At 31.6% G+C, this 19920-nt stretch overlaps 3 protein-coding genes across 4 annotated transcripts in view; 2 read left to right on the top strand and 1 right to left on the bottom strand.

The window, feature by feature from the left end:
* The window catches only part of PKr-C (neuromedin-U receptor 2-like), a 228569-nt gene that overhangs the window by 184478 nt on the left and 24171 nt on the right, over positions 1-19920 (top strand). The gene's annotated exons all lie outside the window — the stretch shown is intronic.
* On the top strand, positions 4650-5793 carry LOC143196589 (uncharacterized). The gene is made up of 2 exons (XM_076404401.1): positions 4650-4977; positions 5494-5793. The coding sequence occupies exons 1-2, from the start codon at positions 4783-4785 to the stop codon at positions 5671-5673; spliced, it is 375 nt and encodes a 124-aa protein (XP_076260516.1). The 5' UTR covers positions 4650-4782; the 3' UTR covers positions 5674-5793.
* LOC143196591 (uncharacterized) lies at positions 7291-7842 on the bottom strand. The gene is made up of 2 exons (XM_076404403.1): positions 7614-7842; positions 7291-7560 (listed from the first exon to the last, which is right to left on the bottom strand). Exons 1-2 carry the CDS (start codon positions 7797-7799, stop codon positions 7381-7383), a joined length of 366 nt encoding a protein of 121 aa, XP_076260518.1. The 5' UTR covers positions 7800-7842; the 3' UTR covers positions 7291-7380.

The following is a 19920-nucleotide window of genomic DNA, read 5'->3' on the forward strand; positions in this document are numbered from 1 at the left end:
CCCTCGTTCTCCATATATAAATTCCGACATTTTTTTTTCTATCTCTGCTCAATTTTCGTACTGTTCTTTACAACGTACTTCTCTTTGTTCTAATACTACCTTTATTTCTTCACTTCTTTCAGTTCCTTCTATGTAAAATGTCTTTTCCACATCAATGAATGCTTGATATATATTTGTTTTTGATTAAACTTTTTCCTATTTAATTCTACTGAGCGATTCTGTTAGGTGTGTTTTGGATAATTTTCTCGTATATTTTTATGGCTATACACAATACGATAATCCATCTACAAGTTTACAAATTTGGGTCAACACTAGAACACAACCAGATCAAAACATTAAACAATATTTATTGAACATTATTTAATACCCTGAGCTCAGATCATCAATTTATATGTCAAGATTGATTCTAGTTTTTGAATTCGCACCTGTAGGCATGACTGCGCTGTTACATTGGTTGCCATCTGAAAACCTTTCCTCAAATATCAGATATAACGTAGTTAATTCAAAGTGTTTTTGTTAAAATTATGACACAAATATACGTATTTGTGTTTGTAAAGCATGCAGAACAAAGCATCATGAAAATGCATACTTTTCATTTTCTGTGTCAACTTTATGAAGAAAACAGCAAGATCATGTAGATCATTGCCACTTTCGCTCGATGAATGTCGTCGGTATAAATGCAATCAAAATAATATAGCATGTCCTAAAACCAGTTCCACGTACGAACAGTGATTCCATTGCCAATTTATCCAGTTACAAGTACAGTACAAGTACAAAAAAAGATTACAGCTCAAATGTCTCTCAAAATACATGTTTTACATTCATATATTTTCCTGGAAAACTTGAATTGAAATTGAAAGATACCAATGATTTTGGGACGAAAGGATGATGAGCCATTACTATTGAATCCTAATGCGTAAAATACATCCCAAGCAGTATAAAAACCTCTATTCATTTCTGCTTTATACATATTAATTAAATAAATGGCCGTTAATAGCCAAAAGTGATATTTACCAATCCTATTATGTTGTAAGATACAATATTTCATTGGTAACTTTGTCTGTTAATTAAAAGCGTATAAAAAGCTTATTTACTTTTAAATCTTGATGTAACACGTGTGTGGCTCTCGCCGTGTTACATTATAAATATTTCCAACCCTGATGGATTCGTTCGCGGAGTTTAGACCCCAGAACTAGATTAAATTATCCTGTTGGTTTTTCATTAACTAATTTATGTAATCGGATGCGAACCTCACGTAGGATTTTCGAAAAGAACGGAAAGGAACGGGCGAGCTTTAATTGTATAAAGCTGTCGGCTGTGTGTTATTTAAACGAATACAAATGGAATTATTTATTACCCTTTATTCTACGGTTGAAACGCAGTTTATATTGTATCCAAATGAATGAGAGTACATACCGAACAAGATACAAAGCATGAAAAGTACGTTAAAAATTAACAAAAAGGTCTTTGTTTATATTATCGTGTATATATTATTGTAAAATTCAATATTAACAGAGACATATATTTTAGGTTTTTTTTAAGAGAGTTAAAATAAAACAATATTATTACTATTTTTCTCCTACCAGATACCTACCAATGCTTAATATTAAAACAAAAAATTACAAGCTGATGAATTTAAAAGTTTCAAAAAAATGCCACGCCCTAATTGGTACAATTGCAACCGTGCCATTTCCTTTCAGATAATCACAATTTAGCGAAAATTGGAAGGATTATGAAGAAATCTATGTTGATAATGGTTGTATAATAAATTGCATACAGCATTTTTTTTAACCGACTTCGAAAAAGGAGGAGGTTTCATGTTAGGCTGTATATTTTTTTAATGTATGTTCGCCGATTTCTCCGTCAATTATGGACCGATTTTCAAAATTTTTTATTCGAAAGAGTGCACTTCCGAGGTGGTCCCATTGGAAGAAAATCAGAATCTGTTGAGGGAAGGGGCGGAAATCGAGGGAAAACCTTAAATTTCTAAGGCACGTACACTGTTACTACATATTTTTTATCTACAATAATCAGATATTTGTTTATAATGTTATTACTGAGCTGATGTGACGGAAAATCGGAAGTTGTTCAGTGCAAAAGCCGTGCAGTTTATTTTTAAGCACAAACTGTAGCACATATGACGTCGTAGACGTAATACTGTACATCACTGGTTCTATGGTGTAATAATTAAGGCGTTTAGCTCCCAAACAGATTCAGGGGTTCGATTCCCGCCGGGGACAAAGTTTTTTGTTGTTGTTTATTAGTAACATTTATCAAATCACCTAGACTAGGTAGCTGCTTCGGGGGCCTGAAGCGCTATTTAATTTCAATCATTGTGTTTTATTCCTATTTTCCCTGATACGAGCTGCACCTTTACTTGGCCTGCTCATTGTAATATTAAATAAAATAACTGTGTGATTTATTGAGTAAATATCCAACACTAAAAAGAGAAAAATAAAATATTTTTAACAAAAATTTGAACCAACTGCAAAAAATAAATAACGAACTCACTAAAAATTGAAACTTACATTTTTCGCACAAAAAAAACATTTTAAAATAAAATATGTACATAATAGTTATAATAAGTGAATAGAAATAAACAAAAACCTTATTTAACCTATCTAGTATGCTTATTTTATATTATAATATATATACACTATCTAGCTTAATACGAGTACCTACCTAAACCTAATTATCTATTTACAATATTATTTTTACTACTACCAACTGATCACTTTGCGTGTCGGTACTCCTACACTATTTAAAAATAATAAATGCTGAATAACAAATGATAGGTGAGTAACTTTATTCAGAAGGTAGAATGATAAATACAAAAGCAGGCCATAGATCCACACTGGTGGGTTCAGAATTTGCTTATATAATAGCAGTCTATTAAGAAATAATAATACCAGCACAATTAGCTTAAAACTTAGCTAAAACCATTAAATTTACTTGCTAAAATAACAAGTTGTAACATTAATTTCGTAGTAAAATCTTTTCTAGAAAACAATAATTAATGCAAATTATTTTAATGTACGTCAAAGTTATTCCTTGCCAAATCTTACACAAAATCAAGACAAATATAGAAACTAAAAAAATTATAATCGTAAAGCTTAAAATATCGTCATTATGTTGTAATTGTTTATATAAATACCAAAAATGTATACACACAGAGATATACGTTATAAGAAAACATCAGAATAACAAATACTAATTTGACGGTAAAAGTTTTTCTTATTAAAAAAATAATATGTTTCGTCGACAAGAAACAATTGTAATAATTGAAACAAACAAGCAAAAGTAATTGCAAACAACGTCACGTGTCATCTCTCACTGAGCTGTCACCCCTTATCCCAAGGGCAAGCCGACAGAATTAAGGGGGTGATTTTTAGGTATACTGTCAGTGTTAGTCTCAATGATAGTAGATTGCCAATTGGTACACTTTATAGTGAAAACCATGTTTTAAATCGTATAAAAAATATTAAACGAACTAATTAGGAAGAATATATTTACGGATTAGAATTTTGTGTAACTTAATCATACAATGTCATTGTTTGCTACAGCTGTGTACTCTTATTAAAAATATTGATTCATCCTCATTCAAGTAGTTTCTGGTATCTGATAGACATAATAAAAATTTCCAAGTAATGCTTATCAAATTGCAGTTGGTCCACGATCCCATTACTACTACTGTTACTTTTTTTCTTTTAATATTATTAAGTCCTTTAAGTTAAAAATATGAAATTTTAAATTAATCAATTATATATACATATACGTTAATAATCTAAATATAAGAATTAGTTTTAAAATGTTCTTATTATGATCACTTAATAAATCCTTAGAACAACATCTTTTGTTCTTAGTAAAAATTTATATCATTAAAGAGTTGTCAAAGTTTTAACTACATTCAACACATTGTTTAATTTGAATTATTCAATTGATTGGAAACCTTAAAAGTTACTATGTAGACATTTTACGCGAAAATAGTACGTAAAAGTAACTACATCTATTTTGAGCACTATCACTAATTATACTTTTTGGGAGCCAAAAAAGTCGACAAAACACCTGAAAATTTGAGATAAATCTAACTCAAACCATTTATTTCTTTTCCTACTTTTGCCTAAAGCCTTATAGAACGATACCCATGTTTATTATAAATCGTGGCTTAATAAAGGACACAGTTAGTGTTAGATTCGTTCAACAATGCTACTAAATTTTAACTAACCTCAAATTACAAATCAAGATAGTACACTTCTAGGTCATGAATAGACCATGCCTGAGTTAGCGCGTATATGGCTTTTCAAGAAAATTATGAAATGGTCCATAATGTGGGTCGTTAGACACACATAGATACACAGCATAATTATTGAACCAATTCCAGATTATTGGCTTTGAACTGGGATAGCAGCTGCAATCGACCTTAATTTGAAAAACAACAACTAAATAACCTTCAAAAAATCTTCAAAATTAATTCATAGAAACGTTCCAACAATAACATTTTATAAATCCCAAGAAAAATTATTATTAGTACAAAATATCGTTTTAAGTATATCGACAATAACATTTACTGATATTATCTAGAACTTCTCCAGTACAAGTGCCATCGAAACACACACATATATAAGGTATAACATAAGGAAAATCTTATTTAGATAATCTAGTTGCCTTGATAGTAATATTTGACTTCATAGCCGCGATAAGCAACAATAAAACAATTAACAGATATACGAACAACGAAAAGAAAGTGTCCTTATTCATAAACAAATATTTTTTGTAAAAATAATGATTGCGGTCCTAGTGTTTCTCTTCGGAGTTGCTTTCATATCATCAGCACCCACAGATGTCCAACAGGAGCTAGGCAACACCTATGGCCCGTCTATCACTGAAGGTAACTGTACGGTAACTCCGGACCAGGATCTGCTTTTCAGCGATCACATTCACAAAACCAGGATACCTTTCTTCACCAGAAGCGCCACGGTGAGTAACGGGAACATAGTAAGTTGGGGAAGATGTTCACGTTTCTATTCATGACTCTTCGCTAATTCTCTAGTAAGACCATAGTTATGTCATTGTAGAACTTCTGATATTCATAATCCTTTCTTGAAACCAGCCTTACATCATTAAGAAAGTGCTTACGGTGGATGTATCAATAATCCCCAAAGAGTTTCTTTCAATTTTTGTCTTGTTATTAAACTCTGTATACTTTAGAGTTACCCTGAAGGAATCCAACGTCTTTTTTATTGTTCAACTTTAGTTTTTTTTAATCACCTAAGTAACGTCAGTTAAAAGCAGGAAGTTGAAAAATAGTTTGATCAACCAATTACCACTTTCCTGGTAAAATCATAACTCTGTCCCTCTAAAACTTCCGTCAACGTAACTTTCGGCTGAATAAACCAATGACTCGATGAAAATCAGCTATAATATTAAATAAATATTACTAATTAAATTACTTTTTTCCAACCTAAGTATTATTACATAAAAGTAAATTTTCAGACAACTTATTATGGTGATATACCAATCTACTGTATAAGAGCGATGAACCAGAAAGCAGAAGAAAGAGGTGGAAATGCCAACATTACTAAAGGCGGTATTGGACATACCTACGTCGACATAGAAATGCAATCCTATGTAGATCATGGAATTGAATTTATCATCAAGATTTATGGAAAGTAGACATCAAAGGAATTAATCTAAGACAGAGTGGAATGTTTTTCTATTGTTAGTATATATATTTTTGTTGTCACTGTTTTTTATTATGTTTTATATACATTAAATCAATTATAGTCCCAACAATATGTATTATTTCTGTTTAAAAGTATTCATTATTTGATATGCGTTCACATTCCAACCAAAAGAAAATCAACATCCTAAGAAAACTACATTAGAGAATATATATATATATATATGCCACAAAAATAACGCCATAAAAACGTGACATTACCATGGTAACCGCTGCAATAATGGACTTTGCTATGGTAAAATGTTCGAACATAGTCATTGCCAATTCTATTCCCAATGTGTCTGTGATTTTTTATACCTATATTTTAATTAATACAATTTAGTTAATGCTTGTTCTTGTATATTAATACTTTATATATATATATATATATACATATATATATATATATATATATATATATATATATATATATATATATATATATATATATATATATATGAACGAAATACCACTGAGTTACTAAAACATAACCACGAAATCTCCGATACTATATACCTCATTGAATTGAAATTTGGTTTAATTATTCCTTCCTAACCGTTCTTGTAAGACGCCTTCTGTGCTAAAGCATAATATTTTGGAAAATAATTAACTTCATTTGAACCTTCATATTCTGGTTAATAACACTCATATTATGATTTTGCATTTAAATAAATAATATTTACCTTAAATGCCACAAAATAATGCCATAACAACGTGACATTACCATGGTAACCGCTGCAATAATGGACTTTGCTATGGTAAAATGTTCGAACATTGTCATTGCCAATTCTACTCCCAATGTGTCTGTGATTTTTTATACCTATATTTTAATTAATACAAGTTAGTTAATGCTTGTTCTTGTATATTAATACTTTATTAATGTTACTATCTTTACCTGCGTACGAAAACGTTTAGAAATGGTCAATAGTTCAATGGTCAACTATTAACATGTCTGAAAAATCTTCGAGAGTTTGAGCTGGATTTTCATCCAATAAGCCTTGACATTAATTGTCGTCATGGGACTCTTTTGGGACTCCAGGGCATTCTGTGTCATGTACATCAAAATCAACATTTTCAAATCGCTGAAACCAAAACCGATAATTGGAATACGACGGAGCAGCATCACAGTTTCTAAAAGTGTTTGACGACAACAAGAGAAGTGATAGAAGACGACATGAGAAATTGGACGACAGTGTCAAATTTAAACCTTTCGCCAAAAAGCTTGCATTGATTAATTATTTATAAGTATTAATTACACTTTATTCTGTGTTATGAGTAGATAAAATATAAACATTATTTAAATGGTTGCGACCTGTTTTATAAAGTTAAATTATTTTGAGGGGAATTTGTGGAATTTGAGGGGATTTGGGAGAAAATTTTTCTCCCAAATTTAACGACTTTGACTTAGATTTTGGGGAATTTGATAAATCGGCATTGGCAACCCTGGCAATACCATACACCACTAATTCTTACCATAAGCTTAATGCATATGAATAAAATAAACTTTATATTAATAATGTTTCCACTGTTTGCGTTAATAAAAGCGTAGGAATGAAAACAAATACTTTGAATTTACTAAAAATTACTTTATTTTAACGAAGGAGAAGTCACAATTGGATCACATATATATAACACATTTTATTCTGTTTCTATATATTACATTATTTCCCATAGATACTGATCCTAAAGTCAATTCCATGACTCACAAAGGATTTCATCTCGATGTTAACAAATGTATGTCCAACGCCACCTTTGGTTATGTTAACGTGTCCACCAACCTCTTCTGACTGCTGATTTATCGCCTTTACACAATAGATTATCCCATCCCCATAGTAAGTAGACTACAAAATCAGTTTCACTCAGAAAAGTATCTTAAAATGTTTTCGTTACTCACGGTGGCGCTTCTGGTGAACAATGGTATTCCTACTTTATGAACATGATCATTAAATAGTATATCTTGGTCAGGTGTCGTTGTGCAGTTCCCATCAATGATGGACGTGACATAATTGTCACCCTGGGCATTGGTCGATGCCGGAGTTATCACAGCCACAGAAAACAGGAATGCAAAAACCACAATCATTGTTGCTTCACGTGTATTATGAACGTTATTAGTTTGAAATTCTGGAGATTATATACACAGCTATTCTGTTATCGGAAAATAGATAAGTACAACTTTAAACGTATCGGCCTTGCATGAATCATTTGATTTTTAATGCATAGTGTACTCATATTGATTTACTATGACTAACGCTTTTTCATTTTATTCCTTAAATAATTTAGATTCTCTGAAATGACGATTAATTTTTGTTTGCACATAGCAATAGCCATTATTAACTGCTCTTCTAAAAAGAGTGTTTATATTTAGTGCATTGACAAAAAGAAGTAAACCATCTATATAAAAATAGTTTAGCTATTTATTTCTTAGTAATAATACCATCGGAAGTTAAACTTCATCGTCAACAAGTACGGTTACTTTAAGTGAATGAAGTAGTGTCTGATATTAATGTCAAGCCTATGACTTATATCCTAGGGCTTTAATTATCGTATCAGTTGAATTTTGTAGGATGCATCTCTGGATGCCAAAATGTGAATAACATATAAGATATTCATAAGTGATATGATTGGTTTGGTACTTATTGGTTTTTCCAGCTCAACATGTAGTTTAATAGTTCCGTACTTAATTAATATTAATTAATAATACCGTAAGCCTATTTTAATTCCATATTTTAAGTCAATACCTTACTTTATCAATCATCAGCTCAATAGACATATTCAGTTAGAACAAGATACTATTAGTTAGTATGCGGGGGTCGCTATTTATATTTTCACTCTTGGCATACTCTTGGCTTAGCATTAAGTATCGTTAGGCTCCCTCTGAGGTTTCCAATTTGAAGTTATTATTATCTAAACAAGAGTGTATGGAACAACTTACTTGGCAATGAAGCCTCTTTCTTGGCCACTCTAAAAGTCATGAAGGCCATTCATTTTCACGAAAACGATTAGCCTTTGAAATTTATTCGAGTAAGTTCACTTTAAAAAAACATGAAAAGCCGAAATTATTAACCTATAAATTGGTTTTAATGAATTTTTTATTCTAAGCTTTATTGTACTATATTACAAATCGGTACCATGTATTCCATTACAATAATGTCCCTTAGTAGCCGCTACTTTTTCCCACCTTTTAGAAAATGTTCAGTATTCATATCGAAAAACCGATATATCTCCTGAGCCTATTCAAGAACAGACCCATTTTTGGTATTTTCATAGGAAGTGAAACGCTACTCAAACAGGTTACAACTCAGATGTCGGAACTAGTACTAATCGGAAGAAGTAACGTCTGGAGAATATGGCAGGCGGTATAATTCTTCTCATTTTAATATTTCAAGTATATTTTTCATCGAGCCTTGCTATGCTGAAGAATAATTTTGTTGAATATTAAATATTGTTATGTTATTGCTGGTATTTCGTCAGTTTTTCTCATAGTATACCACACCAAGCTCCGTCATTTCATGGATATTCAGCTTTGCCATTAATTTGTATATTATTAGATTAATGTAAAAGTAATGGACCACTTTCCGACCAGTAGCTATATAATCAAAAAAAAAACTCATTCGATATTTTGCATTCCAATATTTCTTGACATCAATTCATACAGGACAAAATATCCAATAGTTTGGGTCAGTCCCATGTGTTTCGAACTATTAGAAATGGTGTCTTGTGTTACTCCAGATAATTTTGCATATACTTATTGAGTTTTATATGGATCATCATCAAGTAATGCTTTCTTAATTTTTTTTTCGCTCTCTTCGTCTTCGGTGTCGAAATAACCACTTTTAAGTCGTCAAAACCAATATTCATATTCCGAAATCGATAAAACATGATTGCCATTAGCGTCACACCGCATTCGGCTTCAGCCGCCTTTTTATTCAATTGAAGTAAAAAAGTGAAGCCGGTCAGTGAAGCTCCAACATTAAGTTGGTTACGAATATAACATCGTGTGTTGTAAATATTTTTTGGGCCAATACTTTTTTCCGCCCATTATTTTGAAAACGGCTGATTAAATCAATTAATTATTTATAATAAATACTATTATATAATAGACCAAATTTAAAACATATATTTGACGAGATAGATATGATATGATATGGATGATTATAAAAACAACCTTAAGTTGTTTATAATATCTAATCAGTATCATTGACTATATTTATACATCAGTAACAACATAGTCAATAAGATTATTAACTGTATTGTTACATGTTACGCCAACAGATGACGCTGCCAATTTAATTAAATTGATTAACCTCATATCGTTAAATAGGTTGCCTATAATAATGTCCACTTTATCTTTTCTTTGATTTTATATACATAAACGACCGGAAACAGCTGATTTGTTAACTGCTACTCTGTACTCAAGTTCTTGGAGAGTTTGAGTTTGAGTGTTCTGCAATTAAGTCTTGCAATTCATTGTCTTTGTATGGCCTTCAAGGTGTTCTTCAGTGATTGGTGGCAAACAACACAACAATTAATAATATGATATCATCAAATGATATTTCTATATCAGAATTCTTATTAAAATCTTACGATGTCAAAGTTTTGTGCTCAAAATATTTATTTTATAATCACCACATTAAGTCTTTGCTCATTACATTGCTTTTTTGTATATCATTCATTCTGCAACCACCATATTCGTCTGATTTAGCTCCGTTGGGCCATTTCGAGGACGTCATTTTGAGCCAACTGTTCGGAAGAATGGAGAAAACTTACACAAATACATTGTATACAAATAGAATTGATTTGTACAGATATATAGTAATATTTAATTACAGTTTGACTAGGTTTGAAATATATTTTTTAATGTAGTAGTTTTTAATGTTATAGTGCTATAAAATGAAATACAAGTTGGAATTAATCTCTCTAAACATTGTTGATGTTTCTATTTCGAATAATTCGAATATTGCCCGCGTTTACGGAAGGTTCGGATTAATTTTGTGGGGCGAGAACTTTGCAATGTTACTTTACGAGTTTACAAACGATGTTCGAAACAGTTATGGCGATTCTACTTCGGTCAATATTATGATGCAGTTGCTAATGACAGACGATCCATTAATGCTTCGTGTTGTTCGTGACGATCACCTTTACATTGTGTATATTACAGAAAAAGTTTTTGCAGCATTTAGTTGTTAACGAACAGTTATTTACCCCAGATAAATGCGATCCTAAGTTTTAAATACATAAAAAATATTAACTGAATATTGATAATGTATAAATATTGTATACGAATGACAATGATATTACATCTGTTGAAAACGAACAGATGTTGAATATTTATCATAAAAAATAAAAGAAGTATTATTGTTTTTTTTATACATATTTTAAAGTTTCCTTTTTACCAACGAGGGTTTACCTAGACGGGACCTACAGTTTAACGAGGGGTTTTTACCTTATTATATTAATAAATAATCTTGAAAAAATAGAGTTCCAAAATGCTGCTATATTAGGATTTTTATTTAACATACTCCTTCACAATCGTGAACAAATGCTCACAATCCTGCTTTTTAATCCTGATCATGTTTGACATAACATGGATTGCATACAATATTACATGTTGCATTTTTTTAATTTTCAACATTAGAATAAGTATATTGAAGTTAAGGGAAATTATACAGGAAAATAATTCTTCAGTTATCGCTCCATAATCCTGAACTTCAAGAAATATGAAAATATATGGATATTTCAATCAAAACCCCTTCCTTTCTGTTGCGTCCGATTTATTACCCCATTCCTCTGTCATTGTTTATTTAGCTAAACAGACATAAACCCCAATATGCATTAGCAACCAACATCAACATAAATCCGTACAAATGGACGACATAAATTGCTTTTCGCCAATAAATGTGGTCGGGAAGTTTCAACCCGTCATACCAGGGATAATGAAAACATTCCAACAATGATTTTAATATCTTTCAAGTTTATATATTCGACAATCATGTATCACTTTGGAGATGCATTAAATATTAAACAACGAATCCTCTTTTTGAAATAACTTATGGAAGTTCTAATTGAGTTAAGATCCTTGTCTAAAATGCAGGAGAAAAATACTTTTTGATGTTACTTAGCTGATGAAATAATGCCAAATCGAAAAGTAATAAGAGATCTTGTTCTTGTATATCATTAAGTTGTTATTTATAAAATACTAAATGAATAATGTGTTTCCTTTCTTCTGAACATTAATTAGAATTGTATTAACGTAATAAAATGAATAAAAAAATGTATTATGTTTAATATTATTATTAAATTATTATTGTGTTTAGTTTAATATCATATATAAAGAAAATAAATAACAATCAAGGATAAAAGTATTAGCAAGTCTCCCTTTATTAAAACTATGTATTTCGCTGCATGAGTTACAGTCGAGCAATTATCTTTAGTTAAGCACCTTGTGACACACGACATATTCCATATTCATCATAAGAAAAACATGAATTTTCTAGATTCAGGCCAGAAATAATCAAGGATTAGCCTTATGATCTGATGATCTTTTCAGATCTGAGAACAGGAAATAGTCGCTGGGGGCCAGATCTGGATAATACGGTGGATGAGAAAGCAATTGGAAGTCTAATTCATGGATTTTTGCCATCGTTTTCACTGACTAGTGACACGGTGCATTATCTTGGTGAAGCAGCACTTTCTTTTTATTCAAATGCGGACTTTTTGGCAATTTCCCATTTTTTCAATTTTCCTTCAAACGATCTAATAACGCTATGTAATAGTCGGGGTTGATGGTCCTTCCTTTTTTAAGGTAGTCAATGAAAATTATTCCATGCGCATCCCAAAATACAGACGCCATAACCTTGCCAGCCGACTGTTGCGTTTTCCACACTTTGGAGCGAATTCACCGCGTGCAGTCCTCTCGGATGACTGTCGAATGGACTTCGGAGTGACGTAATGGAGCCATATTTCATCTATTGTCACATATCAACGCAAAACTCGGGTTTATTACACTTGTTCATCATCAAACACTGCTCCGAATCATCAGCTCGTCGTTGTTTTTGGTCAAAAGTGAGCTCGCGCGGCACCCACTTTGCTCAGAGTTTTCTCATATCCAAATATACATGAATGATATGATGTATATGTTCATTTATTATCTTTAGAGTGTCTGCTATTTCATTCAATTTCAATTTACGTTTGTTTTCGTCGGTAACAACCTCTTTTTGGCGGCCACTGCGTTCACCGTCTTCAGTGCTCATTTCACCACGTCTAAATTTATTATTTTATATTTTATCAAAACGCGAAAATCCTTTTTATCCATTTTTTTCGCAATAACAAAAGTTGCCTCAAAATTTTATAATTCACTAATGAACATGACATTCAAACTAACGATTAAAACTAATAATCCGACAGCTGTCAAATTTATACACGCATCTTTGGACGGTTAGGGCTAACTAAAAAACGTATGGATTTAATTCTAGTAGCGCCATCTATGTGCCAGGGCGGGGACATTTTAATTGTATTGTTACTGTGCTATTTTTCACAATTATATCGACGATATTCAACGAGCAACAGTAACAATCTTCTGCATGATGATCTTTAATGCAACATCATCACCTGAAAGCCGTTGTAAGACTACAGTGTACTACCATGCAGGATCTTGTGAACTTGAAGCAAAATTAACACACGAATTGAAAATCTGAGCTCAGGACATCAAATAACGTTCCGAATCATTATCATCTCTTCAGGTTCAAAAGTTTACCCAAATGTGAAAACTCGTGTTAATTTAAATAAGCTATAAACGTGACAATCACGGAAGATAGCAGACTTACACACTTAATGTATTTAAAAATAAATTACTTTTTCTATTATATGTGTTTCGATAGTTTGATATTTATTATTCAGGCGTTCTTGAGTTATTAATAAATATCATGTAGCTAACCCGAATTTGTAAGTATTTCTTCATTGTTAAAACCAAACAAAAAGTATGCAAAAAAAGCAATACTATAGGTATTGAGGTACTAAAAGAGGAACATCATATAATTTTACAAGCTTCAGAGATATAGATCAGAGTTCATAGATCTTTTGTACGCTTTACAACTTAATCATTTTGGTAAAAGAAGTATAACGTAAGAAAATAATATCCGGAATTTTTTTTTATATGTAGATGCTCTCCTACAATTTTTTTCTATTTGTGATACTTTGAAGTTTGGACTTTCCTGCTGCACGCACTGTATTAATATACTTTTAATTAATCACAGGATTCCTGGCCACATGTTGAAAAATAAATAAAAGCCCACATAAAAGCGCTTAATTATACATTTAAACCAAAACTAAAGCCATATATTTTATTCTTTTATTATTTTCATGTATTATTTTATAAAATACAAATACAGAAATGTCAATACCCGGGTTTTTTTTGCTAAAATTTAATAATATCGACAGTAGTGCGTTTTTTAGCTTGTATATTTTCCGCTGTTGTTGGTTCTATTAACCAAGCGTCTCCAATAAGTCTATCTATATAGTTTATACTATCGAAACCTCCTGAATGTTATGTTATTGCTATAAATGAAACTTTTTTTATGGTAACAGCGCGTTGACTCTTGTGTTTTTTTACAAATAGAAATGTTTAGTCTGTGCTGAAATATATACAAAAATGGCGACGTGACGTACGTTGGCGAAACATTATTATTGTACTATTTTTACCACTTTGTTATAATCTATTGATTAAACATACCAAATAGTGATAAAAATACTATGAGTGAAATATTTTTTCAAGTTTAGTTGATCCACTTCAAAGTAATCTCTCTTGAAGGGTTTTATCAGTCATTGAAATATAAATATTTCATACTCTAATTATTGAAATTAGGCCGTTTTGATCAATTAACTTTGTCCCTTTTCTGGTAGAACCATAAGTCCGTCACTGTAGAAATTCTAAAATGCCGGGATGAAAAACTGAATTAAATGATTCTTACAAGGATTACACAACTAAAAGTATTTTGCAGAGAACAGAATAAATGATAATCGCATAGGGCAAAGTGTGGGCTATACAGTGGATGAAAATTTAAAAACTTCCCAGTTAATATTTGCCGACATACAAAATATGTACGTGGTCTAGTGTTTACTTGACAGCTTCAATAGCAATAGTTTTAGTATTTGATAGCAGTGAGTCGAATTAAGAGTTTGTCTAGATGCAAGCAGTTCATTATGATCAATTCCTTACGGCTTCCTTAAAAAATTAACTCAAAAATAGAGTTACTACTTCAAAACTCAAGCATGACTAAAAGCAGGTTTAAGCCCAACCCTTTTTATAATATTAATGGATGAAATAATAAAGGGATGTCAAATGGACCAAACAGGTCTACATATAGGGTATAAAACTTTGGAAAAAAAAGTATTGGTAGGACCTTTTGAAGATTTGTTCAATAACAACTGATAGACCGATCCACCTTCTTCAACAAACAAAATATGGCACTGAGAGAACATTAAATGACACTAGGAGAGCCAGAAATAACACATATCCAAAACGAGGTATGAAAGTGGAACAAGTGTGCATATAAATATTTGAGTATAAAAATCGAAAATAATGGAAACCAAAAGAGGAAAATTAATGCCACAATTGGAAGAACCATGAATTTGTACTTCCTTATCAATAGCAAATTCGTTAAACAAAAGGAAATATCAAACAAATTGTCAAAGATTGTCAAAGAAATATTTAAAAAATATACAATCAGCAGAAATGAATCAATAGATGAATAGATAGAGAAGAGACAACTCAGTTGATTTTCAGCTTTCAGCACAAGACCGACAAAAAGAGCATGGAAAGCAAGGACGGAGAGGAAACAAATCAGAAACTGAAAAATAATATAAAACAAAAAATGTGTGAAGCAGATACAATTGTTGAATACTTGACATATTAAATCATATATTTTACGTTATTTAACTCTTATTTTGTTCAACATAAGAGACTTATTTATGTATTCATAATTGAATATTAAAATATATTACGATAAATACGCCATAGCTTAATGTATGGGTAAGATGTAATACAATAAAAATTCATCGAAAACACTCAACAAGTAAACACTTGAATCATTAATTTATTTAATTCCATTGTTATCATTTAGACTTTAGCAGGTGATAATTGAATAACAAAAATAATGCAAATTCAAATAATAATGGGATTTTTTTGCGAACAATTTTTATTTTAATATAATCTTATTTACATATGATAACATAGATAGATAATACTAGATGTTCGGAGCCTAATCAATGCTCGTTTTTTCGTAATCAGGATTATATTTTTTCTTCAAAAATGGAAAATGTTTGACTCATATCCATGATATTGCCTCAGGTTGAGATTTATAGCTGTCATTAACCAAATTGTATTCCAACAATCCTTAGGATAGTGTCAGGATATGGGATAGGGCTCAGAAGTTAATAGTATGTCATTAGTAGTATGGTAATACACTCAAGTCGTTCAAACAACTGTTAAATTCGACGGTTTGGATATTAATTTACACAAAACAACCGTTTTCCACTTGGTATTATTGAATTATTCAATGTATGCAAACGCTAAAAATGGAAAGCTCAAAATTATATTTTCGACATTCACGACTGTTGTTTAATTTTAAAAAACTGCCCACGAAGCCCATTAAATGCAGCGTGGGGCAAAAGTCCCGCTACCATTTCGATTGCCTATAACTTCGGTCAAAGAAAAGATAAATAAGTTTGGTTTTCATAGAAAGTTTACTTGGTCTTTATATTTTTTTTGTTATGATTGAAAAATTATATCAACTAAATGATGATCTCGATTCGCTATGCGACTTTCGCCTCTGTTTAAGGCATTTTTCATGACTTCCTGAATCGTTTGGGCCTTATTCCCATACACTCTTGATTTTAAATGCTGAATTTCAATTCCCCATTTTGCTGAAACCACATGTTCTCTAGTCCTTGCTCTTCCCTTTCAGATGCAAGAAATCTTCGAATCATATCTTGGTACCGTTCAGCAGTAACAATAACAGCAACACCTTGGTCATTTTCAAAAAAAGAACCAATTATGTTCCCAGCATGAATACCACACCATGCAGTACTATACAGCTTAGACGAAAAATCTTCAATTTCACCACACACCCTTAGGATTACTGTACCATTACTGTACTCATGAACATGTTCAAATTAGTTTTCAAAATTCGCCTTTAACTGTGTGCAGTAATGTTTAACTGGGAACCACGTCTCCGAAGTGATGTTTCTGGAGACTCTGCAACACTATCGCGCACCAGAGCCACATTTTCAGCGTTACGAGACGTCCGTTGTCTTCCAGAACGAGGCCTGTCTGCTGTCGTACCGTACTGTCGAAAATTGTGGTTTTGTGAGACACTAGAGGATTAGGATATTTTTGACGCAATTTCCGCTGAGTGCCAATAATGGAACGATTATTTTCAATAAATATTGTCACTCCTCCTGCTCGTTTTTGTTATCCATAATAAAATTTGGACGTCTACACAACACAATGGTTAAAGCGAAACTGAGCTAAACGTCACAAAACCAAGATGGCGCGCAATCAAAATGGTAGCGGGATTTTTGCCCAACCAGTTACGTCATATACGTAAATAATTCGAAGAAAACATTCAAATAACTTTGAGACAGCTTAGCAGTTGATGAATAAAGATTTTCCAGGTATTCAGATGCGATGAAAAATATTCAAAGTTTTCCGTCACGATGAAAAGTTAATCTACTAGAACTAGCCTAAACATTTTCTAAAACCGAATGAAACGTATGGCGTAAGTACAAAATATCTTTGAATAGACTATATGTTCTCTCTTTTTCCATGTAAAAACTCGGCTCATTTTTTCTCTGCTCTGTCAGCTTGCTTCTGACGAGGTTTTTCCTCTGTTGTGAAGTATTTCCATGATACATTTATCCCAGGTTTGCTTTGGTTTTTCTTCTCTGTGTCCTTATTCTTCCCCTTTTTCTCTCTACCTGTGTTATGCCCTCCATGCTCTCTCAGTTCACCATCAACTGTCTTGTTTGCTTTCTGTTTACTTGTTTACTCTTCCACCGAATCAATTCTGATTTTTTATCTCTACTGCCAGTATATTGCTCCTACAAACATGCATCGAACTTCTTACTGAATATTCCTGTATCGTAGAACTGAAAGGAAACAAAAATAAACACTTTTGTAATGCTGAGAATTTCCAATTAATTTCAAAAACAGACATCTGAGGGTTATGTTTTGATCCAACAATATAACTTTTATAGTAAAACAACCAGGGCATATTGAACAAAAGAAACACATATTATCTGATAATTTTTTCACTATAAAAAGGTATTTATTGAGAAAATTGACCTATTAAATGTTCAACTGACTTCAGCAGTTTAAGCTGAGGTCTCGTCCAATAAGTTCTGATAAAATGAAATGAAAAAACATGAAATGTTAACTATCAAATTTAACAGTTAGGTTAGGTTTATTACAGCGATATTTCGCATTTTACCAATAGGTATCGCTGATCAAAATACATGGTGCCACCTAATTTCTACCTCTAATTTTCAATATTTTAAGATAGAACTGATACCGGAGGAAATAATTTTTAACGGAAAATCGAAGTCTCATCTTCAGATCAAGAACTTTTCACATTACCCCCGTAAGGTGAACTTATACTATGAAATAAAATTTACTTGCTCAGCCGGCTTCCTTGGTGCAGGAGAAAAGGAGACAGGACGGTCCTCCTACTGTTGCGACAGTCGCGAGTTCGAATCCTGCTGTATCATGGATGTATATTATGTTTGTGATTGAAATTGTAAATATCTTTATTGACAACATTATTGTTATAAGCAAGAAAATCCGTCAAGGAATAACCATCCCAGTCACGCCAGTAACCCGCCTGGGTAAGACCGAATGTCCTCTGGGATGGTCTCTAAGTTGGTCACTCGCCAGTCGGTAGGCTTAATGCTGAGGACCGTGGTTCGGATCCCACGTTAAACTGTAGGTCCAGTCCAGATAAACCTTCGTTGATTTAAACGAGACATTAAAGTATTAAAAATTGACGGTGAAGTAACATTTGTGGTCATAAAACACGTATGTCGGTCTATTTTCAAAATAAGGGAAAATTAATAAGAAACTAGTATTTTTGTTCATTGTTGTTATAAACATAGTCGTAAAAATAACTCCAATTTTACTTAATTAAGGATGTTATAATATCAGCTTAAAATTATATTTTCGAGTCATAAATTGTGAAGAGCTATTTTTAAACATATAAGTCAATTTTCATTGTACCAATAATCCCATTTTAGATAATAGTGTTCTTAATATTTTCCCAAAAATTACTTTAGAGAATTTAAATTTAAGTATTTTACAAATAGTTCTTCAAAAAAAAAACATTCATCAAAAAATATACTGACTTGTCTACTGAGCAATATTTGTAAAATTCTAAAATTGATATTGTGTAATAATAGATGAAGCTGATATAACTGAACTCATCAGAAATAAGGCTTAATGACTTGAATGTTGTTACACTCAAATACTGCAACAGGAATAGTTAACAATTACCAACCTTTTAGTTTTGTACGAATTATAATTATAATTATTCATATAAAATGTAGTGTTTTAAAACTCCACAGTTGCTCTGGATAGCAATATTTTTTATCCACGGCCAAATAACACTTCCTTACATAATAACTCGCTAAAAATCAACAAAAATAAACAGAATATCTTTATAAACCAACTTTAACTTTAAATAATTAATAACTAATTCATCTTTTTTCATCATCATTCATTATCAATTTCATGGCTTTTACTTCCCATTCACATGGCATAAGGTAACTGCCAATCTTGAAGAATTGTGGCCCCTTTTTCTACAGATATGATTTATACCCTCTGTTAACAATCAGAGGAATGTTTTGTCGTTTTCAGTAAATTGCTTTTCTTATATTTGACCTCTTTTGAGGTAATGATCAGAACATCATAGCGTCAGTTATGCTGGTATAACCACAATGGAACTCAGTAAACTACTTCTTAATCATTAAAATTGATGGTGCAAAAAGTTCCCTTGGTTTTACGCAAAAAAATGTTTGATTAGTGTACGAAACTTACATTTTTCTCTTTTTTGTTAAAATTCGAGGACCTGCCTGCAGTCAAACACAATTAAATAACGCAGCTTGCTCAAAATCACTCAATAGTCTATTAATAGATGGCAGTTGATGGCATCATT

Source organism: Rhynchophorus ferrugineus, unplaced genomic scaffold, assembly GCF_030347505.1.
Source record: "Rhynchophorus ferrugineus isolate W39M unplaced genomic scaffold, kcgeb_rfMv2 rfM4, whole genome shotgun sequence".
NCBI lineage: Eukaryota > Metazoa > Arthropoda > Insecta > Coleoptera > Curculionidae > Rhynchophorus > Rhynchophorus ferrugineus.